This window comes from Lissotriton vulgaris, chromosome 2_1 (assembly GCF_964263255.1).
Source record: "Lissotriton vulgaris chromosome 2_1, aLisVul1.2, whole genome shotgun sequence".
Classification (NCBI taxonomy): domain Eukaryota; kingdom Metazoa; phylum Chordata; class Amphibia; order Caudata; family Salamandridae; genus Lissotriton; species Lissotriton vulgaris.
The window spans coordinates 395588565-395611223 of record NC_141687.1 but is presented as its reverse complement, the minus strand read 5'-3'; the positions used below and the strand labels follow the sequence as shown (position 1 = coordinate 395611223).

The 22659-nt window shown below is 44.6% G+C and overlaps 1 protein-coding gene across 1 annotated transcript in view; it reads left to right on the top strand.

The window, feature by feature from the left end:
• Positions 1-22659, top strand: part of ALS2 (alsin Rho guanine nucleotide exchange factor ALS2) — a 1343724-nt gene that overhangs the window by 580590 nt on the left and 740475 nt on the right. Inside the window, exons 18-19 of the mRNA XM_086955258.1 lie at positions 1666-1865; positions 2028-2093. Of these exons, the coding sequence (XP_086811384.1) occupies positions 1666-1865; positions 2028-2093 (266 nt within the window). The remainder of the gene's footprint in view (positions 1-1665; positions 1866-2027; positions 2094-22659) is intronic.

Here is a 22659-nt window from a genome sequence, read left to right as displayed (position 1 = left end):
GCACTCCCCTGTCCAAGCACCGCGGTGACCAGTAATCAAACTAGCCTCCCTTGGTGTGAAGAAAGTCGTGCACTCCGTCAATATCTTTGTTCAGGGAACTCTCAGCCGCCGTAATCCTCTAGGAATTCGCGTCCACGTTTGGTTGTTTGGACCGAGAGCCACTTCTCGAGGAGGGGGTACTGCCAGCGGAGACAGCTGGCTTCTGCAGTAATATGAGCACAATCTTCAAACCTCCACAGGCAGCGGCGAAAGAAGAAGCAGACCCCATGTAATCCAGGCAAGATGTTATTTATTATTCCAAGTGCCTTCCAAAATGCAACATTTCGACTACAAATGTAGTCTTGTTCACACACCACTTTTAAAACCGGAAACTTCTTTTATAATTGCAGTGCTGACCCACCCTTTTGGGCCACACCTACCAAAACCGTGAGTCACATGGTTGTGCCAAAATGTTGGATACAAACAGTTTAAAGATACAGTGCACAATATCGCTATGTCAATGTAACTTTGTTGCATCAATAGAAACAAATAGAAACAATACTGCATGCTTAAAGATTATTAAAGGCAATCCAAATTGATTTCTGATAACATAAACATGAAACCAGAAATTTTTACGGAGAACAAAATAGCTGCATGAATGCGCTGATGTATTTTGAGCATCAGTATATATATATCATACTCCTACTCCGTGTTACGTAACCTAGGTGCCTAGGGTATATGTATGTGCTCTGCTAGAAATCCCCCTTTGGATGTTCCAACCCCATTACCTGAAGGGAAAAAATGTAAGCCCCTGTCGTGATCATAAGTTGGATATCCCTCTTGGAGGGATCAGCTAACAACTGGGCTTAAGTGTCAGCGTGAAGCGACCTCACAAATGCTAACAATTGCTCCTCTGCCTAAACCTGGAAATGTTTGTTTATTGATTGTTTATTGATAACAGAACGCATCCTTGCCATGGCCCCAGATTCTAGTCAGGCTGCCACTGTTTATGTACTATAGATTGCTGTGTCGCCGCATGGGTGAAAACAAATAATCTCATTTGCACAATGTATGTATAGACCTTGTACGTGAAGTTCAAGGTATCATGATAGTGTTCTTGCGAAGTACATTTCGTAAGCAAGTTTAGTTTCATGGAAACTAATCTACACTGTCATGGTCGCAAATGTGTGTCAAAAGTCATTGTGTGAGAGTGAAGGCAACTTAGGAAAAACCTTGTGTGTTTATGTAAAATGACTGTGTTTCCCTCTGGGCCTAACTGGGACACTCGGCAATAAATATTATCATGTATATTTTCATAATGGTTGTACCAGGTGGGTTGGGCATTCTGTTGCACTCTTCCCTCTGCCATGATGAATGACAAAACCCTACCTATCCTACCAACAGAGAACAGGGTGTCACAGGTTATCATAGGCATGCCTGTCTGTAGCTTTGAAATGCTGCATAGTGCTTCCTTCAGGTTGCTTATATTTACTGACCATAGTCAAGGGTGGAGATGGGAACAACAGCAGCGGTGAAGTATTCTAGAAATAATGAATTAATACTTAACGTTTTAAATATGCTCCCATTTTGTATTCATTGTGCGTATAGTTTTTTCATTATTTATATGAATTTGCAATAGATAATGAAATAGCAAATTTTTCTGATTATCCCTCTTTCTTACTGCAGATAAAGTGGCTGAGGGCTATAAGTCAAGCTGTCGATCATGCCTTGAGGGGGATATCTGATCCATCCCCTTCCGGGGGTACAAGTATTCAGAGACAAGACCCTCCGATGTCTCGTACCGCCAAATACACCTTCTACAAGGATCTTCGCCTACGGGGTGCAGTTTATGAGGGACGCTGGCTTTCTGGGAACCCACATGGCAAGTACGTTGCAAGGAAGATGAGCTTGAGTTCAAGGGATACGTACCTTATTTTTGTGGCATGATAGAGAAAGAGGAGCTATTTATTTACAAATGCTGACTCCACACCTGAATGTCTGTCACATATAGGTTAAACGTTTAAACTCTGCTTGTTTTTATGTTCCAGAGGAATTCTGAAATGGCCAGATGGGAGAATGTACTCTGGAATGTTCCGAAATGGGCTAGAAGATGGGTAAGACAATGATATAATTTAAGGTATTATCTAGAGTTCACTTCAGAAAAACATTTTCAACCTTTATTTTTTGTAATCTCTCATCTTTGTTTGTATGCGTTTATATATTTATAAATAAAAAAAAAAGGGTAAATGAAGAACTCAATGTTTTATAGAGGTCGTACACCTATGCTCCACCCAGAAGGAAACTCAATAGTTATCATGGTCGGGGTAGGTCCTCTTTGGACAGGTGGTGGCAAGGAACTATGTGGCTCTTACTGCTGTTGCAGGGAGACCTGGAGGTCAGATATTGATGCTCTCACACACCTGTTAGGGTGTTACTTTTAATCATTGGTGCTCCGCGTCTGGCCGTCGCTGCAATGCTTAACGGGCCTGGGGGCTCCTTGTCGGAGATCTTTTGATCCTAAAATGCTATTTAGGTGAATGCATATGAGAAGGCTCTGTGAGAGTGTGATGAGTGAAAAGTGAAGTGTTCTGGTACCCTCAAAACTATTTTTATAAGGAAAGGATACCAGGACTAAATAAAAACTGTGGTGCTATTGTGTGGTCTTGATGTACCAAGATCGCTGTTAACAGAGCGAGGTCAACATGTCTTGTGCCTAGAAAACGCCAGGGTTGGGCGGCACTTCATCAGGACCAACAAATATAGGGCCAGATGTAGGTAAATCCGAAATGCCGATTTCTTAATAGCAAATTTTACCGATTCCCTATTAAGAAATCAGTATTTCCTATGTAGGTAAAGATTCGGTAAAAAATACAGAATCCTTAATATTCCTTAATACCGAATCGGTAATTGAGATTCGGTCATATGGAATACCTGCCCATTCATTTCTATGGGCTTGGAGGCCCCATAGGAATGAATATGAAGACATTCAGTATTAGCGATTCGGTATTACCGAATCGGTAATACCTGGAGGTATTTCAAGGGTGCCTGGATGTCCAAAGGACAACCTTTTGCACCCCTGAAATGTGCATGTATGCACATATGAGCATATACGTGCCCTAAGGGCTTGGATGTGTGCCACATGGCACTTTAAAAAAATTACTTTTTTGCTTTTTTTAAGGGAAATCGGTAATTACCACCAACTTGAAGTTGAAGTACCGATTCCTTAAATGCAAGAACAATAAGGAATCCGTATTAAGGAATCTGTATTTACAGATTCCATATTTACCGATTCCTTAGGAATGGCTAAATACCGGTCGGTAACACTGAAATTTACCGAATTTCGGCGTTACGACCGGTGTTTAGTCACCTACATCTGGCCCGTAGTGATATGGCGCCCCCACAGGGGCCTGAGACTTCCTTTCTACAAAGGATGGCCAATCAATGTTAATGATACTCCACCTGGATGGTTACAGCACAACAATTCCACCCCAAGGTGAGCAGAACAGTGCTCCTTAGCAAGTTGGAGGGTCCCGGACAAACTGTGGGACACTTGTGAGGTACTCGGTATACTGCGGTATGACCTACCCACCTCCAGGCACCTTGGAGGCGGGACCCTCCAACTTAGCTAAGGAGCACTGTTTTGCTCACCTTGGGATGGAATTGTTGTGTTGCAACACTAGCATTCCAAGATAAATAGAGGCTTGAACTCTTGACACAGCGAGCCTCGAAAAGGGTTAGGAGCGTATCCACCAATCCTCTGCTTTTCGCCTTACCCTAGAACACTTACCCCATTACCACTACGTCCGCAGTCCCCTCTCCTGAAAAAAAGGAAACAGAGTCAGATCCTGGGAGTTTTTATCCCTCTCAAGAACTATGGGATGAGCCCTTTATGCTTTGGAAGGTAGAAAACGTATAGAAAGGCTTTGTGGTCTATGACCCTCATCCCCAGAAGATCTTGACCTTCTGCCCCAGCTGCCAACGTCTCGCCACCCACTGATACTACCTCCTAGCATGCAGTGATTCAAAGGGGTGCCCATCACCATCAGGCTAAAATGCACACTGTGCAAAATAAGACTACTTTCTTGTCAAGACTCTCTCTTGGACAGAGAGCACAATCCACTGCCTCCCCATGTTAATGGGAGTGTTGAGTTTCACTGCTAATTACTTTTAAGGAGCCAATGAAGTGTTGACACCGATGGTAGAAAAGACTTTTAAACTTGTGTCCGACTACCCGCTCTATGACCGTGGCCAGGTTGCCTCTGACTCATTAGTTGTCCACACTGTACATGTAAGAGGATGTGAAATCGGGCATCGTCATGCCGACACACAAGACCAGCAGCCCACAACTGAAGACCACTCGGAGGATTGCAAGTGCGCTCAGCGCTCAAACTCATTCAGAAGAGGCCTCACAAAAGGAGGAGCCAGCATCCAAGGCTCCCACCTGGATCTGGTGCAGAAGAGACATAGAGGGAGGACCATCAGCCCTGCCTCCTGTATTCAGTCTCCACCACCCCCACTGCCATGCTCTTGCTCACCACTCCTGCTACCTTTGCCAGAGTCCCCTTTGGAGTTTCTCATACCTGGTTCACAACAACAGGACAATTGTTATTTCTAAATAAGTCGTTATTTCTGTCAGAGAGCTTGAGTGTGTCAGGTAACACGCACATCCACTCGGTAAGCCGATGAAGGACAATTGCTGCTCCACAGCACCCTTCAATTAAAGCTAGTGCAGAATTAGTTCCTGTCCTGTATTGATAGTACTGGCTCAAAGATCTCCTCTCTAATGTCCAGCCCTTTATTCTCACTTTTATAGTACTTTAGCAGAGACCTGTTGATGGCTGTTAGAATAAACAATCTATAAAAGTAGCACAATGCCCTTTCACCTATTTCAAATTATTAAGGAATGTTCTTTAAGTGAAACAAAATGTAAGACTCAAGCACTATTCTACTAGAAACTATAAATAAAGGATAACAAGTATATGTTTAAGCAGAAATGATTAAACATATACATGATTAAATAAAATGAATGTCTGTCTTGCATAAACTTGATTATCATATTTGCATAAAGCTGTTGAGGAACAACACAACATACAGGAACAAGGATTGGGTGCAATCAAAGTTAATTTCTTGATTATTTGACTTTCACATATTTCATATCCAAATAAAATGTCCTCAGAGAGACAGTACCACCCAGAGAAGGGCCTCTACTCAGGCTACAGGTGATGTCCTGCTGCCTGGTAAGGCGAGTAAAAGTATAGATGCTGCAGGCAGTAGGGTTGCCATAGAGACGATTACCCACTGGTGTATAGCCGGCATTATACTTCCGATTAACCACAGGCGTAAAGCCAACTCTGTCGGGCTCCACACAAGCTGACAGGCCTTGGTGGGAGGAGATGCAGTAGCTTGTGAAACATCTCCCCAAGAACGAGAAGGGAAGAAAATCATCTCTAATGCCAACATCTATTGTGCCCTCATATCGTGGACACAGTCTTTGGAGGCATTAATACTAGCATTCACATCTCAGGACTCCAACCCAGTGTTCCAGCAGCATCTTTGCAATCTCCAATTCTATGCGGAACACCTCCTTGGTTCATAGGTTGATGAGATGCTGTAAAAGAGACACCAAGATTACAAGATTCATGGGTTCCCGTCAAACTCCAGCTGCTACGGGCTTTTTCAGACACAGCATTCTAGAGTAGGAGCTATAGCTACTTCCCCTGAACATCCGTACTCTTATTAAAAGCAACAACAGTCCTTTTACCAGCAGGTAGGAAAGGGTTACCCCAGATGTACCTGCAGGGGTAACAACAACATGCTTTAAAAGGTCTACTATATGATGGCGTAAGACTTCAAGGACACCTACTTTATATACCCATCCATCTACCTTCTCTTTGTGGTTAGTGGACAACACTACAAATTCAAAGTACTTTCTTTGTCTGGGTTGGCACTTCCACAAGGGTGTTCATGAATTCCCTGGCATTGGGCCTACAGAGAGGCGACACTCATGTTTTGCCATACCTCAACTATTGGTTGGTTGATCAAGAGTGCAGACAGGCAGCAATGTCTAGCCCACACATACACTGCAATATCCCTGCTCCACAGGCTGGGATTAGCAAACATTACTGTTCAACCCCTACAGGTCCACCCCTTCCTGGGTCTGTCCTCACCACAGCTACATACACAACCTACCCCAGGCAACAGAGGTTGTTAACATATCAGAACCTGCTGTCTCTTTTTGAGACCAGTCATCAACTTACTGTTAGGACCATGATGTGCTGCCTGGGAATGATGACTTCCTGCATCGTTGTAGTGGCCCACACCAGTCTCTACCTGCACCAGTTGCAGGAATGCCTCTTTGTTCAATGGCCACAAGTGGTTAGTCACTGGTTAGATCTAGTGTTGTTAAATGGTAGTGCTCATCACTCTATGCACTGATGTAACAGTAAAATTCTATAGCAGGGTAGGCTTTTCTCAGACCCAGTCCTGCAGGCTGATGTGCGTGTCTCAACGATATTATAATACAACAGTGTGTCTCTCAGTGCCAGGGGTGCCACTACATTTACTTTGAGCTGCTGGCTGTGCATCTAGTTCTCAAAGCCTTCTTTCTGATTGATGCTTCTACCTACAGATTCTTCACCTGTGAAATAATCCTGGGCGTATCAATAGATCTGGAAATTTAAAAGCGCTCACATCAGTAGGGGGCTCTGGCTTAGTATTACTGCTGGATGTGGCACCAGATTACATCACCAAAGCCAGATAGTGCCCACCCCAGCTCAACAATGTCAGTTTTCTTTTTTCTGTACCTTCGATGTGGATGTTGAGCTTGCTCTCTCAATGAGTTTTCTCACGTAAAAATGTTGGCTTCATCTAAGAGATCAGGCTTCAGGCCTTGCGGGGAGTGAGAAGGGAAGATGTCCATTACTGATCCCCATGCCTCTCGTTCCTCAAGTCAGACCACAATCCCCGGTCTTGTGAATCCTGCCAGAGTATGCACCCCAAAAGCCTTCAAGGAGCGTGAGGCAAAGCTCTTGATGGCCTGAGCCATGCACAAGAAACACAGTTGCCGTCCCTCTAGGCCTCGCTCATCGTCTCCATTGTCGCACTCCTCACGCAGTAAGAAAAGAAAGCATAATTAACATTCTAAAGTTAAGTCTCATCAAAGCCCTCCGACTCCTACAGATTCTTAATCCTCTGAACCAGAGCTGGTTGTCAGCCCCAAAACCACCTCAGTCTCTAACTCTGTCCTCCTTGAACCCATCAGTGACAGGGACATTCCACTTAGAGATGCTGGCGCCAGCCTTCCACAGTTCTCCGACTCCAGGCTGTGGTGTAGCAGCATTTTGGTATGCCATGTATTCCACCATCAACCGAAAATCAGCAGGCCTTCTAGGCCACATGGTGCCATAAGGCCTACTTTGCCCATAAGCTGTTTAGCTCCATTCTTCATGGACTAAGACCGGCTCACTCATCCTTTGATCTGCCTCTTTGACAAACCATGCCTTATCCACCTACTCCTTGGTCAACCTTTTCTCCACCACCACATCCACTTCTGGTGCCAGATTCTGGAGTCGCCTAGGGAAGCACAAAGACTGATGGAGGAAGAGGAATGTAGAAGCAGTATCCTCAACATTTTCGCATTGATGATCCTTCAAACTCATATGCTTGAAGCAATGATGACGGCAATGACCATGGTCAGGAATATATATGCCTAGCGTCCACCAGTCGGCTGGACACATAACTGGAGATGGAAAAAGATTTCCCAGCTCCACACCAGAAGTAGTGATGCTTGCTCTATGGTAAAGAAAGCTGCAAGCGTGTTAGAACTCCAAATCCTGACTGTGGAAATCAAATCCAGTGTCCTCACTGAAGTCCCCCCTCTCTCAACTGCAGAACCCTTACTGCCTTTCAATAATGCCCTCCTGGATCCTATTCTGGTGGCATGGGAGAGCACCACCTTTGCTCCAGTAGTTAACAGTCTTGTGGCTTGTCGCTACCTCACTGCCCTAGGAGATAATCTATTCCTTTTTCTCATTCTTTGCCTGAAATTATTTTCAAACAGACATCATGGTCACCAGGACAATCTGCTGGAACCTTCCCGATGACCGTATAGGGAGTCCATGCACTTGGAGCCCTGTGAGAAAAAATCTTTTTCTGTGGGGAGCATGGCATTATACTCCCTGAATGCATCCTTTCTCCTAGCATGTTACACCTGTGTCCTATGGGATATAGCTTAGATGGTGCTGACTTGTGTACCAGAAGAGATCAGGTTGCACTTTCAATAATTATTCCAGAAAGCATCACGCCACATTAAAATAAAAGGACTAGACACCGCTGACTCAGTGGCTCAAGCTTTGGGTACCTCCATCTCGACCCGCAGGCATGTTTGGCTTCGTACATTGAGCTTCTCTCCTATTGTTCAGGCCAACCTCATGGATCTTTGGGAAGTGCCTGTTCTGAGATAAAGAAGTCAACGCTGGAGAGGTTCAAAATCAGCAAAGTAACATCTGACTCTTTGGGACTTGAATTACCACCTCCTGTAAGGGATTATCAACAATTTTGGTGTTTGTGTGGCTTCTCAAGGGGATTTTCATTTCAACAGCATCGCCTTTAAAAGCCCCAATCTCAACAGCAACACATTTACTGGCTAAAAATTATAGGTGCAGAGCCAGAGGAAATGTCAGAGGATCTACTCAGCAACCTTCTTCCTCCTCTCCCTCACTGCCAGGCAAGCAGACCTAGTCACATCCCTAAACCCACCCATAGCCTGTGGGAAGGCAGGTGCCCTCCTTTCTTCCTGGAAGCCATTACTTACCTGTGGGCCTCCAAATCCGAGAAAGAGGCTACACCCTTACCTTCCTTCAGGCTCTGTCCCCCATTCTACCTAGTATTCCTTTCCCCCTCTGTTCTGGATCACCTTGCCATCCTGGACCTCTGAGACTTGCACTTTTACCTCAACAATGAAAAGTTCATGATCACTGAACCTCGCTTAAGTGTTACTTGCGTTGGAAGCTGGAGACTGGATCTTGTCACTCGATCTGCAGGATGCATGTTTCCATATCCCAATCTTGTGGTCACATCGGAAATATTTGCATTTTTTGGTGAACTATTGGCACTACCAATTTGTAGTGCTCTCGTTTGGATTAATATCCACACCTCAAGCTTCACGACAATGCCCATACCTGGATGACTGGCTGATTAAAGCTGGATCGCCGAAGGTAGTGGCTCGCCATCTGCTGTCAACAGCATAATTGCTGTTCGACCTTGGTGACTCCATCAACAAGTCTAAACCCCACCTGAAGCCCTCCCAACCGCATCAATGAGAACATCACCCTTCTGGCGCCTTTCCTTCACCAGAGAAAAAGAAAGGATGCCCTGCAGTAACTTCAGCACAGGGAGATCTGTCGGACTCCATTGTAATCTCCCCCTGGGTGTCATTGAAGAGGTGTGGTGGGGGAACGAGGTGAACATGAGTTTCAAGATGGCCTGTACTGCCCCTCTACCTGTGGCTACAGCAGGGATGAATGCATCCATCTCACGGCGTAGAGCTCATCTGAAGGATCTGGAGATGGGAGCCCTTCTGTCTCCTGAAGAAAAGGCTCTTCCTATCAAACTGTTAGAACTACAGGCAATTCGGCTGGTGCTCAAAGGCTTTCCTTCCCTCCATCCAAAGTCGTTATGTCCAGACCTTGACAGACAACGCAACAGTGAGGTGGTACCTCAACAAACCAGGAGGATTAGGTTTTCACATCCTTTGCTTGCAAAGATTGAGTCTGGATCACCGCCAATCACCTTGCGTTGGTCTCTATCAGTGTCTTCATTGGCCGGCATTATCTTGCTGACCATATGTGGAATCTTATACTAGAGATAGTCCAGGTCATCTTTGCCATACAGGGCACTCCTCAGGTAGATTTATTCACCTTGTCGGACAGATGCTTACTATCAACAGTTCTGTGCCCTCCAGTATCTCTTGAGGGGAGCCTGGTGGGACTCGTTTCAGATGAAGTGTAACTTAAGCTGCACTATGCATTTTGCCCAGTACCCTTGATTCTTCTGGTTCTGAGGAAGATACAAGAAGACAAGGCCAAGTAATTCTCATTGCCCTAAATTGGCCAAGGATAGTGTGGTATGTAGACCTTTGGCAGCTTTCCATATGTCCCCCACTCAAACTGTCATTCAGACTGGACCATCTCTTCAAGTATGTGGCAATGGTTCTACAGCCCAGTCTCCTAGGCCTCCACCTTCATGCCCGGAGATGGGAACTCCTTTCAGCTTCCACCGGAGATGGTAGACGTAATATTTTCAGCATGTTTGCCCTCCATCAAATCTGCTTACTCTGAAAGATGGAGTAACTTGGCGTGCATATAATAATGTGGACCCTCTACAAGCTAAGTTGGCCCCAGTTTTGTATTTCACACTTTCCCTTGTCCAGTGAGATTGTGTAGTAAGCACTGTCTTCCAGGCCAGCCTTCCTTGTGCAAGTCTCCAATTGTGATGCATTTTGACAAACCTGTGTCCTCCAACCCCTTTTGTTGTCCCTAGCGGGACCTTAACCTAATTTGAGCTTTTCTAATGGAAACTCCTTTTGAGCCCCTGCATAGCTGTTTTTCAAGGATGTGGACTTTAAAGTCAGTGTTTTAGTTGCAGTGACCTTAGCCAAACAGTTAAGTGGATTGCATGCTCTCTGTTCTCACCCACCTTTCACTTTATTTTGCCCAGGCAAATTTGTGTTGTGAACCAAGGCTTCTTTCCTGCTTAAAATGGTGACTTTCTTCCTCCTCAGTCAGTCCATCACCCTTCCATCCTGTTATCCCCCTTTCCCACGAAGAAGGAGTAGCAGTTGCACGGGTTGGATTCTAGGCTGACGATCAACTACTTCCTGGATCGTACCAAGAACATAAGCCTGACTGACCAGTCCTTATCGGGCTACAGTTGTGCTAAAAAAGGTAGAGAAAGGGACCTTGTCCAGGTGAATCATCCCATCTATTAAAAAGTGTTATGCTTTGACCAAGAAGTAACCTTGAGAAGGGATCACTTCCGCTGTTGCCAGAGGAATTTTAATAGCAGAGATCTGCAAACCAGCGACTTGTGCATCCCTAGACACTTTCGCCAAACATTACTGCTTTAATTCTGAGGTGCGTATGGACAGCCACTTTGCTGGATCCATTTTGCATGATTTGCTAATGTAACCATCCATCATCCTTCCTCCTAGGCAGAGTACTGCTTTGAAATATTTTTAGGTGTGGAATTTGCAGTTAGAAATATCAATCAGAACAAAAAGTTGCTTACCTGTGGTAACAATCTTTCAGGTGAATACTCTGCTAGCAGATTCCTCACAACCTGCCTGCCTCCATGTTTGATAGGTGTGTTATAGGGAGAGGTAGTAAGATCCCAATTCTAGTTTCCGTACACCACTACTACATCTATGTCAGTCTGTCTGCTCGCCTCGAAGGCTGACAAATAATGGATGGAAGCTGACATCTCTGCACCGGGGTGGGTGCTATGTAACTTTGGTGACCTCATCTGGCCGCACTTCTGGTGATGATAGGAAACCAGCGCCTCCCACCTGCAACATGACAATTTGGAAGTCTCCCCTTCGAGTCTGACACTTTGCCTTATTCTAGAGGTGAGGAACCTGCAGGTAGATAGAGTATCGACCAGAAAGATGGTTAGTGCTGGTACGCACGTTTTTCTTCAGTTCATTCAGGGAACAGTAGTCCTCTTCAAGACAGGCATGACTGCCCTGTATTACCTGCAGGTACAAGGAGTTTACAAACTCCCCCCCCCCCCCTCACCCGCCCCCCCATTTGGTTATATACTGCGACTTTGTGGACATGCTCCGCATCAACAAGCCCAGGAGTGGGAATTCCATCTGCAAGTCCTATTCACATACATCCCATGCTAGGGCACCTCTCAAATAGACCTGTTCGCCTCCTTTGACAAACCACAATGCTCAAACTTACCTTCTAGGTACACACACCCACAGTCAATGGGCAATGCACTCTGGATGAACAGGTCACAATGTTTGTCTATGCCTTTCCTCCTCTCCTATTCCTTCCGGACATGGAAAGGAATATGTGGCAAACATCCCTCATGCTCACTTGGGCCTTTTTGGGAGGCTACTGTAGCCTGCACCAACTATTGTCCCTGTTAGTTCTGCCAATGACAGCATAAACACAACTACTAACCATTGCAATCCTGCAAATATGACAATTCAGACCATTACAAGCCACCCAAATCTGTAAGAATGGTGTGAGCAGTAGCTATTGTCCCTTTTTAATGTATATTGACTTATTAAACACTGTTGTTCTGCTCATCTCAAAATTAAAATTAAAAAGACTGTGCCACCATGTGGTGGACTGTCAGTAGAGGTGGTGCTGACCAAAAGAGCTGGTGGTGAGCAATGGAAATCACCGGCTCGCAGCCTTGGTACTCGACACTCCTCAAAATGTCCACCAGCCCCCATGTACAGCTCCCAATCAGGTTGATCCTTCTCACACTGAAGAAAGGTGAGTCACCCAGACCCCAGATGGTTCAACTGGGCAATCTAACAGCTAATGTCTTAAGTTTGATTTTCTTCATCTACTATCCTACGTGAGGCCCACAAACCTACTACACTGGCCTGTTTATTCACAAATTGTCATTGGCTTATGTCATTGCCCTTCATAAATAGTGGCTTCTGATTCGTAAGTAGGCTTGTTAATCCCTCCTTGGAAAAGCCTTGTCTCCATTTGTAGCAGCCCATAACGACTGGACCTTTTATTTCTATTGTTACACGGTATGTTTATTTTTGTCTGTGAGCACTTTTTTTATTTATTAGTTTCTGGTCCTGCAGGCACTTCATGCAGTGTGCCATGCGTGCTATGTTAAACAATGGCAGCCGCGCCTGATACAACAGAGCCGCTTTCATCTTCGAACTATAAAATCATTGTTTATAGTGCTGAACATTGTGAAATTTAGTCGTTGTCAAGATTGACTGAAGCGACTGTTGTAACTGATAAGCCCAAGTACTTTTTAGACACTGTCTAAACTCTTATAAATATCCTTTCACTCAAGCGCTGCAATCCATCCATTCATTTTTTTTTTTTTTTAAACACTTTTTTTGCCAGTGTTATTGCTGGTCCAGAGCAAACTCTCATCGTACGTTTTCATTTTTTTCGTTCAAGGTGTATTTCTTATTAAACTTCATACGTACACATCAGGGCATATAGCATACCTTTCATAAAAGAATAAAACAAACAATACGATATGTGACATAATTGAGAGCATTATCACAGCTATTCCCCCTGAAGAGGGGAGCTATGAAATTAAACTTCCTGTAAGTAGAAGCCAGTTTGATCAAAGCTGACATTAAGTTTTTTTCATCGCAGTTAGATAGCCTGTTGTACTGTGTATTCAATCGGAAGTTCATGTCCTCCTTTTGAAAGGTTGGTAATTTGTGGTTGGATTCATCCTGCTTTTTAAAATTTCTCTGTGGCATAAAGTTTTTCTTTTGTGTGTACATCTTGCTCGTTCATAATGTTTTAAATAGCATGGGCTATCCGGGGGATGGGTGGGGAAGCATGTTCGCATCCTGGGAAGACTGCCGTTTGTGCGTTATATGTAGAAATAATATTTTGCAATCATGCTAATCAGTTCATTGTAGGGACTGACACTAGTCAGAATCTGAAACTAAATCATAGCATTATTCGGTACCACAAGCCAACATAGGACTACAATATGATTAATTTTGCAAAAGCCTTGAACTACTTTTTTGTACCCATAATTGTGTGTTAAAAGGGCTTTTTAGCACTTCTTTTCAAATGCCCTGCTCTGTCATCTTGACAATAAATGGTGTCATTCCTTCCTCTGCTTCCAGTGTAAGCTTGTACTCAGGAGTTTGAGGGTAAATTGCATGTGGTTTTACTGATTCTCACTGGTCCTGCACTTGTTCTAATTTAGTCGTCTGTAAAATCCCATACCTTCTCTTTTACGGTGCATGTAAAATCAGGAGGTAAATCTTCTTTTGTAAGAATTGGTAGAATTGGAAATAAGTGAACTTTCGACTCTTATGATTTTATTTTAAAATCAGAGTCATAGTCCTGTTTCGGAATTGCCACAGCATCTGGCGTACAATATATCATACAATTCATTTTGCAGAGTAAATCTCTTCCCAACAAACTAACAGGACTAAAATCACATATTATAAATTCATGATTATTTTTTATCATACCAATTTTACAGGAAGATTTGCTGAGACCTGATTACTTATTTACATCTTTGAAATACCTACAGCTCCGGCTTCTTCCCCATGGAGGGGTAGGTTGGGAACCTCCATGTGCTGAAACGTGGAGCGAGTAGCACATGTATCTATTAAAGTGATACTAGGTGGCTATTCACCTCACCTTCTACACATGGGCCACTCTGGTCTACCTCTAGGACTGCACTAAGCATGCAATCCTCCTTTATGTTTAGGCACCATCATTGCGACTGATCCGGTCCAGTAAGAACTCTGAAAGTTGTTAAAATCTGAGGAAAATCATTGTTTACTATCAAAGGATTTTGCGATCAACTGGACATCTATTAAATAATTAGGCATTTTATTGTGAATGAAACATCCCTTCCTATGCTATCTGGTTTGCTTTATGTTTTATTTTGGGAACCATTTGGAAGTCATTTTTTCATTCGGTCTGGATTCTGTTGATACTCTCATTTCTATTGTCTAAAACATCCATAATAGTAGCAGGGAGTATTTTCCATCGACATATTAATGTTCACATTCATTCCTTTGGAATTATTACCAGGACCTCTATGGTGCCTTGCAGAACGATGTTACTAACTTGTGCATACTGCACAATGTTTTTCTACACACGTGCTCCTTGCATATTTGGGTTTGCACTAGAATTTGCACCATCAGCAATACCAAAATCAAAACCTGAATCCATCACCTGATTTATACCACTCTGTTGAAAATACTTAGTCTGAGCAATCATGAGCTCTTCTTTCAGCTTCCTCTGTTTTGAATCAAAACAGTCACTACATTATTTGTTATACTTAAGTCTCATCAATACTTTTGGTCTGCCAACACATCACACTCTTTCATATGTATTTGTAAAGTGCACTATTACCCGTGAGGGAATTCTGGCGCAAAGCAGGTGTGTGTGCCTAGCTCTGCCTATGGTACGTTGGTTGGTTGATTGGCAAGCCCAGTCTTCAGCTTCTTGGGGAATTCAGGGAGAGAGGAGGGAGCTCTGATGTGGAGTTGGAGGCCATTCTATGTTTTAAGAGCCATGTAAGAGAATGCCTGTCCTCCTGATCTGATTCCATGTATGTGTGGGATTAGTGCGAGTAGGAGTCCTTTGGAGTGGCTGCTCAGGGTAGTTAGTGGAAGGAGATGCAAATGTTCAGGAAGGTGGGACATAAATTGGGTAGTACTTTGAATGTGTGTATTAGGAGTTTGAAATGGGCGTGTTTGTGTATCGTGAGCCAGTGGTGCATGCTAAGGTATGGTGTAGTGTGAGATCTGTGTGGGAGGTTGAGGATGAGTCTGGCCACTGAGTTCTGGATGGTTTGTAGTATTCTAGTGAGTTGCTTGGTGATCTCCACATACAGATGAGAATTCCAGTGAGAACTAAGATGAGAATTAAGCTCCACAGGCAAACCTAACACAAAGGCTGATGCCAGACCTCTAATGGCACCTTTTGTCAGTGTTTGTACTCCACTCAACTTTCTATATATTTGCTTTCTCATTTTTATATACATCATTTCTAAATCATTTTTTTCTTCTAAATATTTTATTGAAGTTTATGATAAAGCACAACATCATAACAATACAAATAGTCGATACATGTAGGTGCAGGGAGCTCAAGGAGCACATTGGAATATAATAACAATGAGTATTGAGGTGACAGCACAGTAGTATTTACTGGAATCATTGTGTAAGATGGTAGTGATAATATTGGGGTCAAAATTAAATGTTGTGAATAAATAGGGAAATTGACATTACTCCAAAAGCAAACAGCATAACAGTTTATGTGTTCTCTATCTGAGATCATGATCGACATAGAATAAATGCAACCAATATCGCTAAAAGAAGAGAGTAGGCAGATATGGAAGAGAAACGGGAAGGGAGCCATGTGAGCTGTTGTGGGTTTGACTACATGTAGGTATAGTACTAGTCCTATGACAATGTAATAGGGTCAAAGGGAGCTCCTTGTGGATGTCATAGATAATGCATGAATATGTCTAGTGTATACCATGTATGTTGAGTAGTAACCGGGTTACCTTTGTGGTGTAATTGGGATATGTGGGTGCTTCTAAGGTAAGTAACCAATGCCCACCATGTGTTGTAGGAAATATTATTGAAGGATTTCTATCCAATCAAAATGACTTTCAGGGCGCTAGTGAATAACAGATCAAGAAGAGCTAGGCTCAAGTCCGGATGTTTGATAGGTGGCACGGCTGTGTGTGGTCCCATCATTACCATTGGTAAGCTCAGCGAGATGAAGGTTTTGAAATTTTTGCTTAGTTGGGAAGAGATGTTCGCCCAGAAGAAGGAGAATCTGAGGAACATATGTTCAGCATCACAAGTTGAGAATTTACAGGGCCAGCAGGTGTCCGACTCTGTAAGTTTTTATCTAAAAAGTTTGTCAGGTGTCAAATAGAGGAAGAGGGCTGCCAAGAACCTCATTTATGTCAGTAAGGGGATTAGTTTGTTTTAAAGCACTCGAGGGCAGATTTTCAGACAACCTTCCGCAGTAAGGGGTGGTGAGGCCGAAGAGGAGTGGTAAGAGATCATTTGTTCAGTAGGGCAGGATTTAGTTTGAGATGAGGTTTTTTAGGTCGAAGGCCTAAAAGGCTGCGCTTGCGCAGACTTAGGTCTGATTAGGTCGAAGGCCTAAAAGGCTGCGCTTGCGCAGACTTAGATCTGAGATTTAATGTCTCTCAGTAGCGCAGAAGGTCCCGCCTCCCTGCCCTGTCTCTCCTTCATTGGCTGGCTTCCTAAACGGAGGCCAGCCATTGGAGGAGAGATCAGTCACTCCGATGTAGCCCCGTCCTTTTCGGATTTGGGGGCGTAATTTTTGATGTTCTTTAGACAGTGACGTTGTCCGTCACTCAGAACATCAAAACCACGCCCCCAATTCCGAAAAATTCAGAACCCTGCGGCAGCCATTTTCTTTTCCCCGCAGTGAGGGTGAGGTTCGAGCCTCTGCCTCTGCCCCCGTTTGTGCCGTGCATTTGCCCCGCTCCTTGTCGATTTTCGGGTCCCCTGTCAGGTGCCACCCTGCCAGGGACTTCGCTGTTTAATTTAAGGCCGGTGCCCAGCCGGCATTGCCAAAGACTTCACCGCCGGGCCCGGGATTCTCACACGCTGCACCCGCCTTCCTGCTCGGGGCCGCGCTGCTATTGGCGGACCCCTGAGGCAGGAAGACAGGCAAATGGAGAGAGGACGGAGGCCGGCCTACAAGCAAGCCGGAAGTCCCGCTGCGGAGGAGAAGGAGCCAGCCGCCGTCTCATCTGTGAGCAAAGGGCTGGTCTGTGACTTTTGCAGCCGGTTGTTTTCTGCCAGGGATTAGTGTAACTGCCCGATGCTGCGAGACGTTCTGACCCATGCGGGAAGCCGCCCGGGTCCTCTCTGTGCCCTGAGCTCCAGTGGTCGCCTCTACCTCCGCCGCCCCCTGCATCCCGCTCCTATCTGCCCCCCACGCCGATAAGTGTAACTGCCCGATGCTGCGAGACGTTCTGACCTGTGCGGGAAGCCGCTCGGGTCCTCTCTGTGCCCTGAGCTCCAGTGGTCGCCTCTACCTCCACCGCCCCCTGCATCCCGCTCCTATCTGCCCCCCCCCATCCTATCTGCCCCCCACGCCGATTAGTGTAACTGCCCGATGCTGCGAGACGTTCTGACCCGTGCGGGAAGCCGCCCGGGTGTTCTCTGTGCCCTGAGCTCCAGTGGTCGCCTCTACCTCCCCCGCCCCCTGCATCCCGCTCCTATCTGCCCCCCCTCCTATCTGCCCCCCACGCCTATCTGCCCCCCGCTCCAGCAGCTTCAAGTGACGCTGGCGCAGTGTCCGCCCGCCTGCAGACCGGGCACCGGCGCAGCCTGCGAGCGGAGCTGTGCATGGCAGCGGGCAAAGCCCGGCATTATGCAGAGCAACGGGGCAGAGCGTCACCCGCGTCCAGCCTTCGCTGCTAACCTGGATCCGGAGCCAGCCTGGTGTGGAATTCGTGAAAAATTGTTAAGGGAGGAGAGACCATGCCTGCGAGGGATGGGGTTGGTTGGCCTTGACTATTCTCTTACACTGTGGTCTGCACCCCCACCCCCGCCCCTAACGCATGGCACTACCTGCTGCTGCATTGTGTGACTAACATTGAAAGCAGCAGCGCGGATCCGCGGACATGTAACTAGCGTCACCACTTGTTTTTGAAATAATGACTCACTTTCAGTTTTTGCGACTGGCAAGGTGAGAGCCTCGGATCACCCATTTTCCCGCAAAAAGAAACGCAAATCCGATTAATAAAATTCGCGCACAAATGACTGATAGATCAAGCGTTTGTCACATTTCAAAGAGTGGAAACGGTGGCTGTGCCCTCGGATGTCTGTGGGGCTCGGGCATGGCCGCCACCAAGGGACCGCCTTACTGCTTCCTGGCACTCAGTAACACCTCAGCAGTGCTGCGTGAGAAGGCCACTTGCAGCTCGCTGTGAGCATTTGTAAGGTGCCTCACAAAGCGTTGAGGGCAGCTGCAGTTGCCACGGCCTCTCATGCAATGTTTAATTTGTGATAATAATACTACACGTAGGGCCTCAGCGCTATCCCTATGAGCCTGTCCCAGGTGCTACGAACCTCCAGGCTGACGAGTCTTCCGTCTCATACTTCCTTTTCCGCACCGTTATACAGTTCTTGGCTCTAGCAGGTTATTTTCCATCCATGCCGCCTTCTTTTGATCTTCTGTTTTTGATTCTTTCTCCTCTACATATGCCTCGTTATCACTTGCTCTGCGTCAAGACTGATGATGAAAAATACGTCTCTGTTCCCTAAAATGAGTGGCGGTGCCGGATGAGCGACTCATAAGGAATGTGACCGTTTCACCAGAGAAACGGGATACCAAAGATTTGGTATGCTGACTGTTGTCCTCTCTCAGGCTACTAGCGCCACAATGCCAGTCGTTTGATTTGCAATTGTCGGTCTTTGTGCGAGAGTCTCTGTCAAATGACCCACTTTGCAGATCTACTCCGTTTTAAGTGGACAGCTGTCAAAGCAGTGTGAGCCATACTCGGCTATCCACGTCACGTCATGAATTTTATTCTTTCCCAGTTAAGGTTTTACCAGCAAGACCTCATTCTGTGAAACACTCTGTGTTGGGTTAACTGGGAAAGAAATACACGATGTGACGTATAAAGCAGAGGCCACAGTTGTTTTAAAGTGGGATAAAGAAGGCACGTTTTGGATGACGTCAAAATTGCCCGTCTCATGTTGGATGTGACAGTAATAGGCTGGCTGATGAACTGGTTGAACCATATGTGAGATTCTAAAGCGGGGTGGGATTCGTTGACCATGTTGCCATCTGTAGTACCAGAAAGAGTGTGCCACAGTCACAGCTGAGCTGCCTCAATTGTTCAAACGAAGTGCCTCTAGGCACCGAGGCAAGTTCTCCCTCTCTATCTGCCTCTATCCTCTTTTTAAGACGCATGGAGCCCTAAACAAATGGAGTTGGAAGGCTAGAATTTTGCTATATATAAATATATTTTTTTAAAACCTCTTCAATATAAAGGAGATTCAGTTATCAGAATGGAAGTTGTTTTGGTAAAATGTATGTTTCGACCAGCCTACATTTTACCAAAACAACTTCCATTCTGATAAATGTATCTCCTTTATATTCAAGAGGTTTAAAAAAAAAAATATATATATATATATATATATATATATATATCGCCTGGGGCCTGTGTGTGTGTGTGCGGCGGTGGAGGGGAGGAAGGGGGAGTTGTAAGAGAACATGAAATGATGTTTAGAAATTGCTGCCTTAAGCAATCATGTTCCGGACAAGGCTAATGCGTAAGGTATGGCATGCCATTTGGAAAAGTGGGGAGGGTATCTTCCCAACTTTGGCATCTCATCCTGGCAGACCCCCTAATGAGCGCTTACTAACTGCTGAATAGCGAAATAACAGCTTACAGACATTCACACACTCTGAGGTGGATGCCATTTGTGCATTATACAATTGTGCTGCTGATGCGTTAATTATGAATCAGCCGCACATGCCACTTAATCCATCATCTGCGCATAATCGGCAGATTTTAACTACAGAAATATTGTTTTCAACCGAAACGGTTCAAAAGAAACTAAACATGCAGCAACTTGAGGCTGCCTTTGGAAGGCTCTTTGTGAAGGTTGACTGTTCACCTTTATTTTTCTTATTCCTATATTTGGTTGCTAAACTTGTACAAATGAGTTGCAACCTATGCATGGACTGTGTTAACAAGTGCAAAAATGACAAATTAATGAATAAATACTAAGACGTCGCAATGACTTCTACAGCGCTAGCCATTACATCGCATTACAGTACAAAAGCCATTACATCGCATTACAGTGCAAAAGCCATTACATCGCATTACAGTACAAAAGCCATTACATCGCATTACATCGCATTACAGTACAAAAGCCATTACATAGCATTACAGTACAAAAGCCATTACATCGCATTACAGTGCAAAAGTGCTGTTTCACCACACAGGAAAATGCACGCAACGCATGACAGTGCAAAAGTGCACGATCACGTAAGTAAAATGCAAGATATCGTATTAAACAAAGCAGAAAGTAAAATGCACGATATAATAGGAAAAATGCACGATATAATAACAAACGCTCACCATATATTCCAGAAACGGTGGAATATTCATAAGGGATGTAATATCGACAGTGCACAACAAAACGGAAATTAAACTAAAAAGGATCTCAGAAACCTATTCAACAAAACGGAAAGTAAACTTACGGAAATTAAAAAAAAATTGATCTCAAAAACGATGTCATATTCATGTGCGAGGGCCCCAAATACTAGAAATGATTCACGACCACATAACGGAAAACTATGTGGTCTGGGGACAACGCTGCCAACTTTGGTGCTGGGAACTAATGTTCGAACCTCCTGTCACGTCTGCCCAAAAAATAAATCACTATGTATATTTTTTTTGTGGGAAACAATCCTAAAATATATTAATTTTGATACACTGCGTGCAAGAATCCCAAATATACCCTTACTAAATTAATTGTGAAAACCTTTTAATATCATCCTTGTAATTTGAATGTGTATAATGTTTTATATGAACGTATGCCTTGATGCCTCGTTCTCACTTGCTCTGCGTCAAAGACTGATGATGAAAAATACGTCTTTGTTCCCTAAAATGAGTGCCGGTGCCCACCATATGAAAGCACCGGCATAAATTAAGCACTATCTCATGTTGAACGGTTGTGTTCTCCAGTTAGGTATGAAAACTCTGTGCCCCTCCCCCCACGTGTTATCAAAGCTGTGCTGCGAGGCTCTCTAGATGGGAGGGAGCCATTCATGATGTAATGTCAAGGTGTTGCTGCACAAGCTTCTAGAAACTCTATCCACCTTCAATACACTTTACTCTGAATGTATCTCACGATGCCTAGAATGCATAAGTATAAGTGATTCAAGCAGATTTTCTGATCTCTGTCAGAAAACACTATCAAGTGTCCTCTTTACATGACTCAGTTACATTTGTTCAGACTTACTTTTGCATATTGAGATCGGGTTCATTTTGCTCCATTTTAATCTAGTAAATTAGCTTTGTCCCTCGTGGCCTTTTTCATGATAGGCTACCATGACTCCCTGTGCCAGTTGTTCACATTACCAAATCATCAGCGACCACTGGAGTATAATGTTGTGCAGTCATGTCTGTGCAGCGCCAGGAAGACACTGCGGCTGAAATTTGACAACTATCCGTCCGTACTGATGCAGGGGCCATTTTGGTAGCAGGTACCTGTAACCGTGTAACTTGAAGAGACATTGTATTGTAATGCATGGGCAATATAGATCATTGTGCACGCAGTGGCCATAATAGTCCAACAGCCCAGTCCTCACCATGTTGGTATTTTGCGGCAAAGCATTACCAGAACTGGTCCTTCCGAGGTTGAAATTATGCCAAAAGGGCAAAAGCGGGTGAAAGCAGCTATTGTGTAACTCCTGTGACGAGTTATGTTGCCACTCACCTCGTACCTTCTGTTCGTTAGACGCTTTTTACGTTGATATTATTCCTTCTCTATCTCACTCCGTAAGCCCCTTATAGAATCGCCTCACCGACGTGATGCACTTTTAGTTACCAAGCGCTTTATAAATGAATACATATAACAATAATTAACAATAAATATAACACAACCAAATAAACTTATGTCCCCAGGGAAGTGGACGAAAGTCTGGGGTGGGTGAGAAGGCTACAGGAGACATACTGGAGAATCTAATCTATCCTCAACATGATGCGTGGACTGCTTTTGGGCCCTCTCAGATAGACCACTGGTTGCAATATTAAGCATCAGCGGTCCTTTACAATTCCACGGACACGGGTAGGGAGACAACAGCACTTTCAGCCAGCACTTGTCACTCCAACCTCGTTGATCTTCTTGTGTCTAGTTTAAATTAATCAGTGCGCGCACGCAAATGTAACATTTTCTTTGCCGTTAATAGC